This window comes from Micromesistius poutassou, assembly GCF_964030765.1.
Source record: "Micromesistius poutassou genome assembly, chromosome: 16".
Taxonomy (NCBI): Eukaryota; Metazoa; Chordata; class Actinopteri; order Gadiformes; family Gadidae; genus Micromesistius; species Micromesistius poutassou.
In genome coordinates this window covers 4,727,449-4,745,644 of record NC_140286.1, presented here as the reverse complement: position 1 = coordinate 4,745,644, position 18,196 = coordinate 4,727,449, and the positions used below count along the sequence as shown (strand labels likewise).

The window sequence follows — 18,196 nt, the reverse complement described above, 5'->3', positions numbered from 1 at the left end:
TATCATTGGGTGGGGGGGGTCGTCTTAACCACCATCAACTTGGATTCCCTCACGTATTACCACAGCGCATATTTCTTTGGAGAAGTTGATACCCCCCCCCCCCCGTCAACAATTCTGGTCACCTTTGCCTGGAGCCACCAAAGGATCCACCAAAGGGTCCACCACTGCTGGGAGGGTCTTGATCTCCAGAGATGCATATTCACTCACTATCCTCTCTTACTGCCAACATGAACAAGAACAGGAAGTGCTCAATAAACAATTGCCTGTCTCCCTGTAAACCCTGAAATCTAAATGTTCTTTGTTTTTCCGTCATTTGTTTGACAAGAAAACGATGGAAATGTCAACTTTGTTAGAGCAACTATCTTTTTGTTTTAGAACTCTACATTAAAGGTGCAGTGTGTATAATTGAGTGGCATCTAGCCGAAAACAGACGGGGCAGAAATGGAATATGATATTCATAAGTATGTCTTATTTAATGTATATGTACACTTTGCCACTTGCTTCTGTTGAAGACAGTACCTACTTGCACCTTTCAGGCCAATACAGGCTACGGTAGATTTTCCTTTTTAAAGTCGTGTGGGGGGTGGTGGAAATCCAGTTTGTTGCAATCTGTCACCTGACCACTAGAGGCCAGTAAATCTTACATACTGCACCTATAATTTATAACTCAAAACGATTAGTAATACATTTATTTGAAATTGAAAAGGTTCTAGGACTTCATATGGAAATGTACTTGAATTGGAAGTGTACATTCATTATAATGACCATCATTCCAATCACTAGACATGCTGAAACTGCATGGGTGATCAGTATATATTTTAGAAGTAGGCCGTTTTTCACACTTTTCACATAGATGTTTTTCAGTTATCTCTGGTACTTACATGTACATGGTCCACATGATATGAATAGAAAACAGGGTTCATGTGGAATTATATGGAAAATAAGGTGCAGAATTCAATAAAGCATGTATCATGACGACTGGAAAAACGGTTCAGGAGAAGATGGTAAAACATGCATACATAATATCAGAGTGGTGTTTGCTTCAAAATGTTTCACCTGGGGGGGCCTTACTGCATAGAATGCAGGCCATAGGCCTTTTCAAGGCATAGGAAATGTTTGATACATTTTTTTTATTTGGGTAATGAGGAATAAATTAGGTGGTTTAACATGTATTTATACTATAGAAGATTACTTTTAAAAGCCAACGAAAAACATTGTGAGTATATGTTTTACCACTTAAACAATGTGGCATATTATGCAGAAAGTGAAAAACCAAGCTATCCGCAGCCGGTCTTTCACAAAATACAGTAAAAGTCAGTTTGATATGGGTAGAGGAATTTTGTGGCTCTTGTGATGATCGTCATTGAGTTGTAAATATTTCCAAAGTCTGGTCGGAGGCTTCAATTCATAAATTTGTTTTGTCGTACAAATCAGTACTCCTTTGTTCATGAAACTCTTTCAAATATGAGTATGAACTTTTGGCTTCAGTGGTAGCTATGTTGTTGTTATTGTTTATAAACGCCATTCTGGCATGCCGGTTGCAGTAAATCCTCAGGTGCCGGTAATCAGTGTGCTCAGTAGCTGCAAATGGGCAAAAAAGTTCAGTTCCCCATTCACCGAATATCAATACCACTGATCTCAAGCAACTTTCAAAGATTTGTACTCAGGACACATATTAAATTAAATATCTAAATTAACAGAATGTTTGACTTTATGAAAAATTTAATTCACACAATCACAAGACACAATATGATGATCACAAGATAAGCTGAGCCATTTCAAGAGCAAACAAACCGAAAAAAACCCTAAAAACATGGCGAGACAGGTGAACACAATCAACTCAATGATACCCATTTAACTATAATAGATGATTGAAAATACACAAACAAGATTTACAATTTCAATTCTACATTTTAAACCATCTTATTTCCTCTGCCATCTACTCACACACACCAACACACACACACACACACAGGATAATTTGAGGATCATCTTGAAGGTGGTGGTGGTCATGTGGCCGTGAGCCTAGAGTTTGCTTGAGGTCATTGCAGTAACAGCAGTGTGCTCATCTTTGATAGACCTTCTTCCCTTCTCCATTGTTGTTCGATCACTGCCATTGAAACACAACACAGATTAGCATGTGCAAGAATGACAATCAGGATGGTACAGTGTTGTACAACTGTGGTCATGATCAGAGTATGTGTTTGTGCGTGCGTGCGTGCGTGCGTGCGTGTGTGTGTGTGTGTGCGTGCGTGACTGTGTGTGTGTGTGTGTGTTTGCTTGTGTATTTCACAACTTGGACAAGAGTGACAACCTAGACCAACACCAAGCTGGGCAGTTAAAACCAAACTTCAAAATCAGATCAATTATTGTTTATAGATCAGTTGTTATCTCCAACCCTCGGCCTGTCATTGATCATAGATCAGTTTTTACCTCCGGCCCTCAGCCTGTATTGATGATGGATCAGTTGTTACCTCCGGCCCTCGGCTTGTTATTGATGATGGATCAGTTGTTACATTTGGACCTAATCCTGTTATTGATGATGGGATCAGTTGTTACCTCTGGACCTCAGCCTGTGCGGTGGAGTCTGCCAGCTCTCTCCCGCGTGTCTCTGGGAGCAGGAAGATGAGGGCTCCACCCACCAGGGTGAGGCTGCTGAACACTGAGATGGGTATGGAGTAGTGGTACACCACCAGCAGGTTGAGTGAGGGAGCCAACAGCCCTGCCACTCTAGTCGCTAGGCCCCCTAGTCCAGCTGCAGTATGTCTGAAAACATCATGAGGCAAGGCAACTTTATTTATATAGCACTTTTTATACACAAGGCAGACTCAAAGTGCTTCACATATAAACATTGTCATACAATAAAATAAAATAATAGATAAGTAAAAAGTAAAATAGAATAGTAAAATATTTTTGCCCTAAACCATGTAGGGATTTATAGGTTAGCAACATGATTTTAAAATCAATTCTCTGACATACAGGGATCCAATGTAACGATTTAAGAATTGGTGTAATATGTTAAAAAATGTTGGTCTTTGTTAGAACTCTAGCAGCAGCATTCTGAACAAGCTGTAGTTGCCTTAGAGTTTTTTTTGGGAGACCTGTAAGGAGAACATTGCAGTAATCAAGCTTGCTAGTGATAAAGGCATGTACAAGTTTTTGTAAGTCTTCGGTAGACATGAGCCCTCTAAGTCTTGCTACATTTAAGGTGATAATATGCAGATTTTGTAACTGATTTGATGTGACTGTCGAAATGTAAATCTGAATCCATGATAACCCCTAGATTTCTGGCTTTGATTGAGGTTTTCAGGGACAGAGAGTGAAGGTGTTGGGTAACTTTAAGCCTTTCGGTTTTAGAACCAAATACAATTATCTTGGTTTTGTCCTCATTTAGTTGAAGGAAATTTCGGCACATCCAGTCTTTGACTTGCTCAATGCACTGGCACAACAGATCTATGGGCTCATAGTCATTTGGTGACAGCGATACATAGATTTGCGTGTCATCAGCATAGCAGTGATGGTAAATATTGTTATTTTGCATGATTTGCCCTAGTGGGAGCATGTAGATGTTGAATAGAGAGGGTCCTAAGATCGAACCTTGTGGGACTCCACATGACACGTTTGTTGATTCTGAAACAAAGTCGCCAATGGAAACAAAGTAGTTCCTATTTTGTAGGCAGGACCTAAACCAATTTAAGACTGTGCCTGAAAGCCCCACCCAGTTTTCTAATCTGTCCAAAAGTATTGTATGGTCTACAGTGCAGCACTGAGGTCTAGTAGCATTAGTATTGAGATTTTGCCAGAGTCTGTGTTAAGACGGATGTAATTTACAACTTTAATAAGGGCGGTCTCGGTGCTGTGAAGGGGTCGAAATCCGGATTGGAAGATATCATAGCAACCAGTTGATGCCAGGAAGTCAATAAGTTGCTGGAGGACAACTTTCTCAATGATTTTACTTATGAAGGGTAGATTTGATATTGGTCTGTAGTTGTTAATAATAGAGGCATCTAGGCTCCGCTTATTTAAAAGGGTTTTTAAGGCTTTTGGGAAATTGCCTGATTGGAGAGAGTTGTTAACTATTTGCAATATGTCTATTGCTAGGCAGTCAAAAACATTCTCAAAGAGGTTGGTAGGTAAAGTATCAAGGCAACAGGTGGATGGCTTCAGTTGTGTCAGTTTCCACAAGAGTTTTAGAGTCTATGACATTAAAGCATGTCATTGCCACGTTACTTTTGCCTGAATAGGGTGGTAGTCCAACATTTTTGTTTAAAGTAGAGACATTGATGGCGTGTCTGATGCCTTCAATTTTATCAGTATAAAATGCTGCAAACTCATTGCACTTCTGAGTGGAATGAAGGTCAGGTGGAATTTGTGTTGGGGGCTTGGTCAGTCTGTCAACAGTTGCAAATAGTGTTTTAGCATTATTAGTATTGGTTTTAATGATATTGGAGAAAAAAAATTCTCTTGCTAAATTGTAGGCACGGAGGCTCTCTTTATAGAGTTTTTGTTTTACGCCATATGCGTTCAGCCTTCCTGCATTCTTTTTTCTGGGCTGTTACAAAAGCAGCTTTTCTCCAGGGTGCCTTTTGCTTTCCAGAAATCGTTTTAACCTTATAAGGTGCAATGACATCTATGACTTTCAAAATGTTCAAATTTTGAAAAAAGTTTTCTAAAAGATAATCAGTAGAAGGTGATGAGAGGTGGTCGCAAGGAGATGGCCTTTTTAAAAAGTTCATTAGAATGTTCATTGATATACCGTTTTTTGACAGTATTTGATTTTGTCTGTATGTCGGGAATAAAATATATATTAAAGAAAACACAGAAATGGTCAGACAGTGAAGGATCAGTCACAGAGAGATCTGAAACATTGAGACCCTTTGTGATAACCAGGTCTAGAATTGTCTTCTTCTACTTCTTCTACATCTGTTTCCCCTGAAATACATTATTAAATATAGCAGCAACCCCTCCACCTCTTTTTCCATATCTACATACATCAAAAAAGTTATAGTTGGGAGGAGCTGTCGCTATCAGAACGGTTGCACTGTTATTTTGTTCTAGCCATGTTTCAATTAAAAACATGAAATTCAGTAGAGAAGTGGTAATAAAATCATTAACTAAAAAAGATTTGTTATTAAGAGACCTAACATTAAGTAGACCCATCCTGATGTTATTGATAGGCTTTAAGGTTGATTTTGGTTTGGAGGGAATAGGTATGAGATTTGAGAGGTTAGCAGTGTCTAAGTTTCCCTTTGTTTACTCTCTTAGTGGTTACAGCAGGAATGCAAAAGTTGCCATGTTTTGATGTAGGCAACCTTGGGTTCAGCAGATTATGCAAAACTTCCTTTGTGCTGTGTCTACGGGTGAACCCTTTTTTGTCTCAGTAATAATCAGGACTACTATCAGTACGGGGGGGGAGGGCTGGGGCGCCCTCCGCTTGGATGTTATGAGACTGTGGTCATGATGTGGGGATGGTATCATTGACGCAGATGCAAGTTTGATGCCAACATTTCTCAGTTTCTTAAATTCATCTGGAAAATCATAAAGGGAGGAGACAGTGGAACTGGAGTTGTTGTTGTGGCTATGGGAGAGATGAGGCTTGTGGTCATCATCGATGGGAGAGTGCTGGAGGTCATCATCGATGGGGGAGTGCAGAGGAGGGGGGTGGCCGTTCCTCACCAAGCCAGCATCAGCAAAGGGGGAAGGCATGGTGTCGATGGTGTCGGGTGGGCTGTTGTCTCTCTTCAAGGTCTGTGGTCTGTCTGCTATCTGTGTGTCAGATAGTGGGACAGTAGATGTGTGGGGGAGGCTGTAGTCTCGCTTCTTCTCATGGCATGACAGGGTAGATTTGTGGGAGAGCGAGAAGAGAAGATTTTCCCTTAACAGTTTTGAGCCTAACCTGTTTGGGTGTAGGCCATCTGCTCTGAAAAGATATTTGTGCCCCCAGAACAAGTTGAAATTGATCTTCTTACCGGTTATATCCTTTATGGTTGAGTCTCCTACAATCAGAGTGTCTGGTTCATCTGCTTTCTGTGAGATGGACCCTTGTTGGTGTGGCAGTCGCAGACGCATGCACAGCTCGACTCCGTGCCGATTGGTTCTTGTTCCGTCTCTGTCCCCACCGTCCGTCCGGACGCATCCTGGGGCTCAGGGATGCACGGGTGGCAGATGCATGCGCAGCTGGCCTCTCTGGCAACAGGGTCATGGTCTCTGTCCACAACATCCGTCTGGACGCATCTCGGGGCTTAGGGGTGCATGGGTGGCAGGCGCGTTCGTGGACTCTTGGAGTGGCAGGAACCGGTTCTTCAGCAGCATGGTAAACTTCAGCGATTGGCTAATCCGTCTGATTTTAGCTTTGGGAAGCTTAGCATTTGGAGTTGAGTGAATTTGTTGATTCACTTTGGAATGTTGTTTGGGCTTAGAGCCGACTCTGTGCAAGTGAGAGGCAGCTGGAACTGTCTCTCTCTTGTCCGGCTTCGGGAAGGATACAGTGTAGCTTTGATCATCCTGTTGTGTATTTGTCTGAGCTAGCTCAGCAAACTCACCCGGCACTGTATCCTGGAGGAGTCCTTTGCATTTTTCTAATGCTGCTAGCCTCGTTTCAAATAAAGCCACTGTCTGTTGCAGTTTGGTGCAGTCTGTGCATTTCCCAGTCTCCGTGCCTGAGACATCAGAGTACAGAGGCATGTTGGCGATAGGAAAGTCCAAGGCTTTTGCTGCGGTCTGATCCGGTAGTCAAAGTGCCAAAATGTATTGTTGAATCGAGCAATGGAGGTTGATGGAAACAAACTATAGATTCTCATATTCTTCATTATCATCATCATCATCCCCTTCATCAACATTATCAATGATAATCATTATTATAATCACCCTTATCTTCTTCATCAACACAAATCTTCATCATCACCATTATCAGCGGCACAATTATCTTCAGAAACATCAACCACCTTCATCATCATCACCGCCACCACATAGGGGAGGAGTGAGAAATTGACTCAAACTCAGAGGTTCACTCAAAGGACCTCAAGGTGTGTTGTTGTCTTACCTCGAGGACGTGGGAAACAGCTCCTGAATGTAAACGCTGGATATGCTCGAACCCAAGGTCATAAGGATTCGCGCTGTGATAGCCAACACGGTCACAGCGATGGCATTTCCTGTGATGTCACAAAGAGGAAACGCATATGAAGCCAAATGTACTGTCTTTAGCTTCAAAGAAACATCTGATTTACTACTGAAGAAGACCCTCTTGTCAACAGCGCCTAACAGTGAATACAGATGCATGTCATTAAAGGTGTAGTGTGAGAGATTTAGTGGCATCCAGTGGTGAGGTTGCAGATTACAAGCAACTGAGTGTTGTGTATGTGTTACCCACACCTCTACACTGTCCCGTCCACCTATATAATGTATCCGGGAATGTGTGTTACCTGCGGGAACAGCTAGGATGCTGAAGCATACTAGACCCCCCACCAGGAGGGTAAACATCAGGCATAGCTTCCTGCCTGCAAGCTCCAACACCCAGAAGCACATCACATGAGCTGGCATCTCTGTGAGTCCGAACAGCAGCTCGGTCAGGTAGATGTCCAGCCCAAACTTCCCCACGTTAAACCCGAGGCAGTTAAAGGTGAGGTTCAATGCAAACCTAAAATATTTGAAAGGGAAGAGTTTAAGAAAAATGTTAGACGCAGGTCATTGTCTTCTTCTACTTATTTCATGTATTTCACAAGGACAAAACTTTTTCACATTTTGAATATTTGTGACCAGTACAAAAAGGGATACAACAACACACAAACAGATAATTAAACTGACACCAGCATGGAATGATGATTTGTTTTTCTGTGGAAGCAGCATAACATTTCTGTTACAACACAAGGTTACGACCTTATGTTGTAACAGAAATGTTATGCTATTATGAGTGCTAGGTTGCTTTCAGTTTCTGATCAATATTTCCATTGAGTCCATTTAGAGAGGGTAGCCTACAACTCACCAAGATAATGTTAAGATCAGGAAGCGTTTTCGAAGCACAGGTGATCTGATAAGGACCCATATTCCCCCTTTCTCCACAGTCTTATTCTCAGAAATCTGTTATGGATTAGATGAGATTATATTAGAAATTAATTTTCATCTTCTCCAAGCTGGACCTCATGAATGCCCATCATCTTGCTAGAATTAGGGTGGGAGACGTATGGAAAACGGCTTTCCACCACTTGGTTATGCCCTTTGGATTTACCAATGACCCAGCTGTTTCCCAGGCTCTTGTAAATTATGTTCTCTGCGATTTCCTCAACTGTTCCGTTGTATAAATCGATGACATTCAGTTTTTTTCCCGCAACATGGAGGAACACATCATCCATTTGAGACAGGTTCTCAAGAGACTCCTTGTTACGGACGTAGTGTGTTGTGTTTGTGTTGTGTTTGTGTTTCACTAGCCGTTTCTCAATTCGCGTTCTCGTGTGTACTCGCGTACTTGCGTTCTCGGTAAACATCATCAGTGATAGCCCAAGCACTGTTCCAATTCTAAGTACGCGAGTACTGTCGTAAAACCCGGAAGTGTTCTCGATGCGTTCTCGATGAGGCTGTTCTACCGAGGATGCATCGGAGGTGACTTGTGTGGACTTGGGACCGTTAAATATCCCAGAATGCATCATCGAGTCCGCTGCTGTTCCAATTGCAGAGTGCGTACTCGCGTTCTCGGAAGTCTGTACTTGAAAGTCCGGACTTGCCAAGTACATACTTCCTCGAGTAGTCCTCGAGTACGTAGTCCGTGTACTTGGTATTGAGAAACGGCTACTGTGTTCTCTCCCCAAATGACCTTTCCCCCCCCTTTCTGATTGCAACCCTGGCAATCAGGAAATTGAGTGCACCTGTGCTCACCTGATGGCTATATAAGCTGGGAGCAGACAGCTGCACAGGGCCTTTTGTGCAATCAAGCAGTCGACGGTTGTTTGTCTGTGGGAACTAGTGACAGAGTGCTGTTGTTGTAGTTCTGAGTAGTTCTGAGTAGTAGAGTATTTGGTTGGTTTGGAGTTAGTTCTTTTGTTTTGTGCTTTCCTCTTTTGGGAGAGTGGTTCTTAGTTCTTTGGCCTGTCAATAAACCTTTTTGCTTACCGTTACCTCTGTCTGTGTCTCCTCCTTGTCCCCCGGAAACTAAAATATTCTTTGTTACTCCCCGATCCCCCTGGATACTATTAGGGGTCGTAACACTCCTTAAGAACAAGCTGTACGTCAAGGCAGAGAAATGTGAGTTCCATGTTGGTTCGTTGTCATACATTCCTGGGTTACATCATTGAGAGTGGGCAGGTGAAGACAGAGAAGGTGCAGGCCGTGGCAGAGTGGTCTACACGAACGACGGTTAAACAGCACTAGTCCTTCCTTGGCTTCTTCAACTTCTACCATTGGTTCATCAGGGAATAGCAGAGTGGCAGGACCCCTTACCAAGCCCACCTCTCCTGCAACTCCATTCTCTTGGACGGCTGAGGCAGATGCTGACATATATATTGTGACAATATCCTCCCGTCATCCTATGTGGTGGCTGCAGTGACATGGGAGATTAAATCGTGATTTGTGAGGCCCAACTCACTGAACCAGACCCAGGTAATGGCCCTACTCATCGTCTATTTGTCAGTCCTCTCCCTGCTCCTTCAGGGGGTGCACTGCCATCCTTGAATCAGCCACATTCTCTCTCTTCTGAAGCGGCACTTCTGGTGGTCAAACGAAATCCTTCCATCAACCGCCTGCTGGTCTGCTCCATCCTCTGCCAGTCCCTGGCTGCCCCCGATCCCACATTGCCCTTGACTTTGTCACGGGTATTCCTCCATCTCAGGGTAACACAGTGATCCTCACATGCTCTGTGTCCCCCTCTTGGTGTCTTCACGTCTGTGAAATGGACGAGGCATTCCCTTAATGTCCCACCTGGTCAAGATGCACACCTGCCAATCCATCTCCATTTGTCATCCCTGTTGCATATAAACCCTGGTTCTTCACCCACCACTGTTGTTTCAACTACAGTGGTAGAAACATATTCTTGGCTCCAGAGAATATTTCTAGATTAGTTTTGTGTTCCATGTTTCCTTGTGTTGTTAATCTCCATGTTCTCCTTGCCCCAGGATCAACAACCCCCTACCTACCTGACATCCTCCCTGTGTGCTCATCTGCTTGCCTGTAGCACTGCCTGCCTGTCCATCCATCTTCTCCATCCACCCACTCAGCCCTGCGTGGTCTTCCGACCTCGCCTGTCCACCTCCTGTTGTTTCCCTACTGTTCTCATCCTCCGTACAATGAACCTATGGTTTAATTGAACCTCCAGTGTCTGCATCTGTGCTTGGGTTCCTCCCGTTCGATCGTAACAGAAACATCAAAATGCTTAAAGTTTGTTATAAATAAGAAGACTAACCTATATGCATGCTAATGATACTTGATAGAATAAACAAGTAAATACATACCATTAAATAAGTTAGTTTAGTAGACCTAAATAAATATATTATGATAAAAAGGCTTTTGATATAACTATATGTGGTGTTGTGCAAGTAATTCATAGTTCACAATTTTTAAATTTGAACTAAATTCACAGTCCCAGGAACTTAACTGTTCACATTAATTTCTTATTCTATTCCATTATTTTTCAGAAGGGTCTTCTCCTACCAATCCATCCCCAGCCCCCCATGCATTACCACTGCCCACAGCCCAAACTAAATTAGTTACTGTGTATAATCAAGATTAATTTCTACGTTTCTTAGTTTGACTTGGGTGGAGGAAATTTGCGGCTTACCCTTCTTGCGACTTAATAATCATTAAGTCGAAAATACTTCCCAAGACTGGTTGGATGCTACAATTCAATATGTCTTTTTAAATTAGTTGCCAATGTTGCTGACGTTCTGACTGGTTTCCTGAGACCCGGAGGGCTCAATCTGCATAAAAACGTTTGGTTTTTACTTGTTTGTTCATAAAAATTTCAAATATTCATATACACTATTGGCTTCAGCGGTAGCTACGTTGTTGTTCGAAGCTATGCTATCATGCCAGTGAAGAATGTTGGTGTTTTTTATCGTCTCTCTGTTTTCACATTTCTTAAGTCTATGTGCCTCTCCTACTGATACCAGGTTTTATTTCCAACATTCCTTCATTTGTTATGTCCCAACAAGAATGAACCAACCCGGTCGTCTGGGGCATAGCCAGGGCCATATACCTTATCAAGGGAGAGACTGCATCTGTTATTTTGTTAATCACATTTTCTTCATTATAATACTCGCCTCAAACCTTTGGTTTGGTGAGAAGAGGGATCGACAGCCAAGGAACACGTCAGGAGACTGCTCCTCACCCACCTACACTATAGATTATTCAACCTAAGTCTGTATCTTGCTGTATTACATCCTGGAATAAACCATCTATTCGACCCTCTGATCCAACCTGTCAAGCTTCCTTGATTTCCACTTCAAGAATTATTACTACGACAAAAAATACACAACACAGAGTCTATACAAACAGTTTAGAAATAAGCTGAAATCTAACACCAGTTGCAGTAAATCCTTGGGTGCTGGTAAACAGTGCGTAAGAGTGGAGGCTTCTCCAGTGAGGAGAGGGAGGAAGATCCTCCTTAACATTGAGTATTAAAAAAATGTAGATTGCCCAGACTACTGTAATGAATTAATGCCCTTTGCTCTCATAAAGTGTATCTGTGTAGCCTACACTGAATCAATTACATGTCATTTAACAAGGAAGTCCAAGAGTTCAAGAATTGTAAATGTCACATACACATGCAGGATGTGTAGTGAAATGAAAAGTGGCAATGCCTACAGAAATTGTGCAGAAAAGGACTATCAGAAAATGCAACAAACATTATTTACAATACAAAATATGCAACAACAGTACAGTAGAATCAGGATGTAAGTGTATATATATATATATATATATATATATATATATATATATATATATATATAAATATATATATATAACCAGGATGTAAATATGTATATATAACCAGGATGTAAATATGTATATATAACCAGGATGTAAATATGTATACGGTCTGAAAAATAAAAAGCAATAATAATGATTATTACTACTTAATACGTGACAAATTAGTCTATTTAAATAAAGGCTAGTCACCTCCCAAGTTGCGAAAGCACACGGTGCATGGCGTGTCTGATTTTGTTGTATTGCTCTTTACTTACCACTGCATTAATTTTGTTATTATACAGGCCAGAGGATAATCCACCAAAAATATATATATTTTTAATTTTATTTATGTAGCCTAGTTAAGAGAGAGAACGGTAAATAAACTTAAAGGATTTTTACATCGGATAGCTAGTGGCGTTATTGTCATGACAACAGAGCCAGCAATAAAGTCAAGGTAAATCAACTCTTTCTACCAGTCAGACTCATCACAGGTCGCAACACTATTTAACCTTTAACGTTCACCCAAAGTAACAGACTAAGTAGCCTTAATCAAGTAAATAAGTTGATGAATATATAAATGAATCATTACATGCATACATGAATCACAGCGCTCTATAATAATTCCAGTGTTGGTGCCCATTGGCAATTTATTCACAATTGTGGGAAAGTGGCAGAAATATGACTGTATAACAGTTATGAATTATGTTCATTATTTAGGCTATTTGTTTTATTCACAACTTTTATTTCTAAGGCGAGCTTTACTTTGAAGGCGAGCTGTCTCTGTTTCCGGCTCTCGACTTCCTTGTTCAAATATCATTGTACAACTTTGTTAATGAAACAAGCTGACGCTTTGGCGCGCTGAATTGCATTGCACGTCTCGGACAATGAAATTAGGAAATACCCCCTAAACTGGCCTGTTTCATTATACAACATGAACAACTGTAAATGAATTATACTTCGTACACGGACCTAAATGGCATCACTTTTGGTCTTGTGTCTTATTTTTTTTCTTAAAACAATTGTAGCTGAAAATAAACATACCCAAATTACAACCAATAGCTTCAATCATTGAGGGCAAAAATAGGCCCAATGAGGTCCAGATTTTTTTTATTTAGTTTTACAAATCAAGTGTATGCCTGATTTGACTAATTGGCTTTACATCATTTCCTTCTGCCCGTCCAAGACATGCTGCCCACCAGCTTTCAAAGTACAATGCTGCCACTGGTGGATTTGTATACATTTTATTCACATAATTATCCCTTCTATTTTGTAGTTCACCAAAACACCCTGAAACAACTTGATTCTCACATACTTATGCCACCATACGCCACTAACAGTGCAAGCAGGCCAATGGCAACCAAGCGCGCAGTCCTTCCTCCCTCACTTTAAAAACCACCAGCCACCACTGGCGTAAGTTGTCAACATTCAGTAACTGCAACCGGGTACATTCAGCTCCCCATTCACCAAATATATGAGCACGTTCAATGAACACCGCTCTTTTATCACGTTCATACACAACACTCGATCTGGGCCTTTTATTTCTAATATAACTTTGCAAGATACCTTTTCGAATAGGGATTCTGGAACGTTGCGTTTGTTGATGGCTGCTGCTTTGAGAATCAACTCTTTCGCCTCCTCTGTCCTCCCCCGGTCCAGCAACCACCGGGCCGACTCTGGTATAAACCTTTCCAAAAGTAAGGTGAAATTACTTTGAATCAAAACATAAATTAGCAACCCCCTGGCTGTGATATTTTATCTGCTACATTTAACCCTATATCCTCACAGCAATTATGCTGTTAAGACCTAACCTATTATGAATTGTGTGAATATCTAAAAGATATTCCTGTAAATCGGTGAGTCAGTATCTAGTGCTGAATGAGGTAAGACAATGGTGATTGAGCCTGTGTCCCACTGATAAAAGCCCTTGCATTTGCAGGATAATGAATGTAATAAAACTGTGTTTGTTGCGACACTACTTTTATCTATTGAAAAACATTAATAAATAGGAAATTCACAATGTTTAATGGAATTTAAAATATTAAGGGATATAGCCCATTAATACAAAATATATTATTTATATTCCAGCGCCCTATCTAGGGCCCTCTCCCTCTCAGGGGCCCCCTGAATCATCATTACATGTGACCCCTGTCTCCCACTGCTGTACGTGACCCATACACACCATATGTAGACAGCAACCAGGCCCATCGGCGCCGCCATGACCAACTGAGCCAGCCTCCAATCACGGATTAAGTACATGATCCCCGCCATACTCGCCAGCCCGGCAGCCCCCGAGAACTGGCCCCCACACGAGCCCAGGGAGCGCTTGGTTATCCCTATCCACTCGGTCACTGCAGGGAAGGAGAGTCATGGTCGTGGGTCAGTATTCGGCCAGCAGTAGCCCATGTGGCATAAACCATTGACGATCCGACATATGTCGACAAAGGCCTTTTGTGTTTTGGTTTTGAGGTCCAAGAAATAGTGCATGGAAAACACCTTTTTCTTAAAGGTCCCATGACATGCCACCAGGTGTGGTGATTAGCCGTTACAAGCCGTTTTGAAAATCTGTCTGTTATGACATCACAGATAGGTGTGTCCACCTAGATGTATGATGGATAGATGAGCAACGTTTTCTACAGTCCACTGAGTAGGCTGGTAGACTGATCTATCCAGCACACATCTTGGTGGACTCGCCCACCTATGATGTCATAACAGACAGATTTTCAAAATGGCTTGTAACGGCTGATCACACCACACCTGGTGGCATGTCATGGGACCTTTAACGTGTCATTGAAACCCGCACTGTGTCCTTTTTTCGACTGCAGCTCAGTACTCTGTTGAAACATATCTGAACTAGAAAGTGGGGGGATTTTTCTCAATAAATCGTTTTATTCTGTCCCCAACCTTCGGCAAACGTACATAGTACAGGTTCAACTATATTATACAGGTTCAGCTTTACATTATTCTGTAGGCCTGAGTCTTTGGATGGAATTGTCTGAAGATTAACAGTTATGTTATATATTTACATCCAAGGTTATGGTGAATGACTTACACTTAATATTTGACTAAAATGTCAGTCTTTACATTATATTTGCACTGGACTCTGAACTGAGTGAAGACTACTAAGAGAAGAGGAAGAGACGTAATGCATACGGTGTACTCACTCAGTACAATGGCGTTCATCCGGAAGCCCCCATACCCCATGCCTGCCCCGAACTGGGAGGCCAGATATAAGTAGTAGTTGGGACACAGGCCAGTTGTGAGCGTGAATATAAAAAGGAACATCACTGGAATCTGAGTGGTCCGTCTGCGGCCAAACCTTGCAGAAATAGTGTTTAATTGTTATTATTTAGAATTTGTGTCCCACTTTTATTCATTAATATTTTTGATGTTGATGTGTGAAATACATAAACCTAAATACAGAATACAGAATTAATAATAATGCAATACTTGTGTCGTCATTTTGACTCATAAATAAATATATATATATTTATACTATATTTTTGTAAGCCACAAACGTAAAATTTAAAATTGAATATCCTATACTACATTTACAGAATCCCAATATTTACAGAACCGCGATAGATCGGTACTCAAAAATCATTGTAAAAATATTGTATTGTGAGGTCCCTGCCAATTTCCATCCCTATAAATAATTTGAAAATAACCACCCCAAATACGTAACAGATAAAACTCACGATTCTCCTAAAGGTCCGAACAGTAGTGAACCGATAAGAATGCCAGCCCCCAACACCGTTTGGGCCACCTCCACCATGTTCGCCTTGTCACAAACTAGATCAAACTGTAAGAACCACATAGAGCTGTGAAACAAGAACTGTTCTCAAAACCACAAACCCTATAACACACTACGACTTACATCTGTGACTATGGTGGCCTGGTACTGGGTCCGGTCATACACCCATCCATCCCGGCAGGTGGTGGTGTGGTTGAGGCCATACTGGCGGATGGAGTCCAGGGTCCAATTCACCGGAGTGAACATCAGACACCGGCTGAGGGAGCCATCTGGCTCACGGGGAATGGTCAGGTTCAGCTGCTCCTCTTCTGTCAAGTTGGGACCGGCCCCCAGGATCCAGTCCGTGTTACAGTGGCGTTCCGGGTTTGATTCCGCAAAGAGAACGCTGGCAAAGATAAACGATAGTAAAAGGAAGGGGAACCAAATGGCTATAAGTAGAAACTTCTGAAATAATCCAAAGTCTCCGGCAGCCCTCAGCATATCTCCGAAGTCTGCCATGGTGCCCTGGAATGAAAACCTCTGCTCTGAGACGTTACTCAAAAGATTGTTTTACATAATCTAGTCCATCAATGTTTAACCTTTTTGCTCGTTATCTTTGAAAGAAGACATGGGGAAAAAATTGAAAAAAATATGCAGGACAGGCCAAATGCTGTATCCGTGTGGAAAGGTCGATGGAAAATAATTTCTTTGGAGGGCACAGCCCCCATGGATGTGAAGACTCAGTACATTTTTTATCTCCTGTGGTTAGGGTTAGGTTGTAGAAGTGATAAGCCTGTCAGTTTAATGGACTGATTATGGTGTCACGTTGACGCAACGCAAGTGGGTTTATGGACCTAATACGTCCTTGTGGACCTTCCTTGTGTCCACTGCAAGGGCCTGACGTGCACCTCCCAAAAATTGTAACCTTGCGTCGAGGCGATGCAGCAGCAAGGGCTGTGATTGGTCCGCTCACTAAAACTCGATGCAGAACCAAAACAGGTTCACGACTGCGACAGCCCCCCTTTCTGTATCCGTTTTACAAAACACGATAAATGTGTCTAAATGAGCCAAATACCTGAGACAGGACCAATCGTCAACATTTCGGTGTCAACCACTCTTTTTCATCCTAGACAACCCAGAAAGGGGGCTCAAAGTCCTAAATACCGGAATTCTCCTTTAAGGGAAAACACTTTTAAAATTGACTTTGATAAACACAACACAAAATAAATAAAAGTACACCAGGTTTGCAATAAAGGTAAACAATAAAGGAGTAATTTGTGCACAAACCGTCCACACCTGCCCTACCATCTATTGTCTTCATCAACGAATAAATAAATAATTTGGGAATTGGCCACTACTAACATTTGAAGAAAGAGTTGTTTTTTTATAACCCTAACCTAAAAGGTTTTTAGTACATATCTTTTTATAATACATTTTATAATACATATACATTGATTTTATTTATTTTATAATCAAATATACATATATGGGGGCGGGTGTTGACTGTGCCTAGAAAGGCCATTGACTATGCATAATGATATAGCTTCATATTCAAATTGGAAAATAAGAGAAAGGGACATTTCAAAAACAAAGCAAACCATCTTAAGAAGGTAGTTAAATGATTGTCATTTATAAAAAAACAAAAACAGTTTATAGTGGAAATGGCAGTATATATCAAAAGGTTCACATGCAGTATTATCTAGTAAAATCATCTATGAAAATAATAAGTTATGAGAAAAATATTAGGAAGGATATGGTAAGGTAATGACTTTGGTGTTCAATTTACTGGGTTCGATCCGAAATCACCGCAGCATTCCTAGCAAGATGCCCTAACCCTGACCAGTTTATTACAGGCTTCCTGAATACACTGTGCGTTGCTTTGCGTATTAGCGTCTGAGAATAATTAGGTCAAACATGATTGAGATGATATCCTTGTGTGTTGTATTTCAACAATAGCTTTGTGGATCTTTAGTTTGTTTGTTTAGGCATGTTTGGATCAGTTCTTATCTTCATGAAGGCCATATTTCTGTAGAAAGAAGAAGAAAGATAGTTGTGAAATTGAAACAAACCAAACACATCTCACCGGTGGGTAAAGTCCTCTAGGGTGGACTTTATATGGAAGATAACAGGACCTTAGGGGCAAATCTTTACTTTTTCTGCACTAGATATGTAACAAATGAACTAACTATTTATATTTTGTTCTTTTGTGAGGTTGTTGAAGTGTCCGTAACCGAGAAGATGTTCTAAACCTAACCGTCAATAAAAAAAACTGTTGGGACTTGCAACATTTAAACAAAATTGTTAGTTTAAATAGTAATTTGGATCATTGACACATTAATCACGACTGAAGAAAGTACCCATTCCTAACAGTAAATGGGGTTTCACCTTCATCCTGTTCTCACCCTCCTCCCTGCCAGATCCCTGTCTCTGATGTGAAACGACTCAGAGATGTCCTCTCACACTACAGGTGTAGCACATGTCAATATCAAGTTACTCACAGCATCTTGGTGGTGTGACTTCAAAGGCAGATATTACTCATAATATGCGTAATATATATATTTTTTAAAGGTGTCA

At 41.3% G+C, this 18,196-nt stretch overlaps 1 protein-coding gene across 2 annotated transcripts; it reads right to left on the bottom strand.

Moving 5' to 3' along the window:
• Positions 1-566: 566 nt before the first annotated feature.
• LOC311361400 (solute carrier family 22 member 13-like) lies at positions 567-16,141 on the bottom strand (the record flags this gene model as incomplete). 2 transcript variants are annotated; one of them, XM_084481569.1, is made up of 10 exons in its annotated part: positions 567-609; positions 2,560-2,766; positions 7,043-7,151; positions 7,422-7,636; positions 7,982-8,076; positions 13,456-13,576; positions 14,072-14,240; positions 15,054-15,208; positions 15,588-15,691; positions 15,767-16,141. In XM_084481569.1, 10 exons carry the CDS (start codon positions 16,139-16,141, stop codon positions 567-569), a joined length of 1,593 nt encoding a protein of 530 aa, XP_084337695.1. The 2 variants fall into 2 exon arrangements, with proteins under 2 accessions (XP_084337695.1, XP_084337694.1); XM_084481568.1 differs by lacking the exon at positions 567-609 and adding an exon at positions 2,026-2,110.
• Between the last annotated feature and the right edge of the window lie 2,055 nt (positions 16,142-18,196).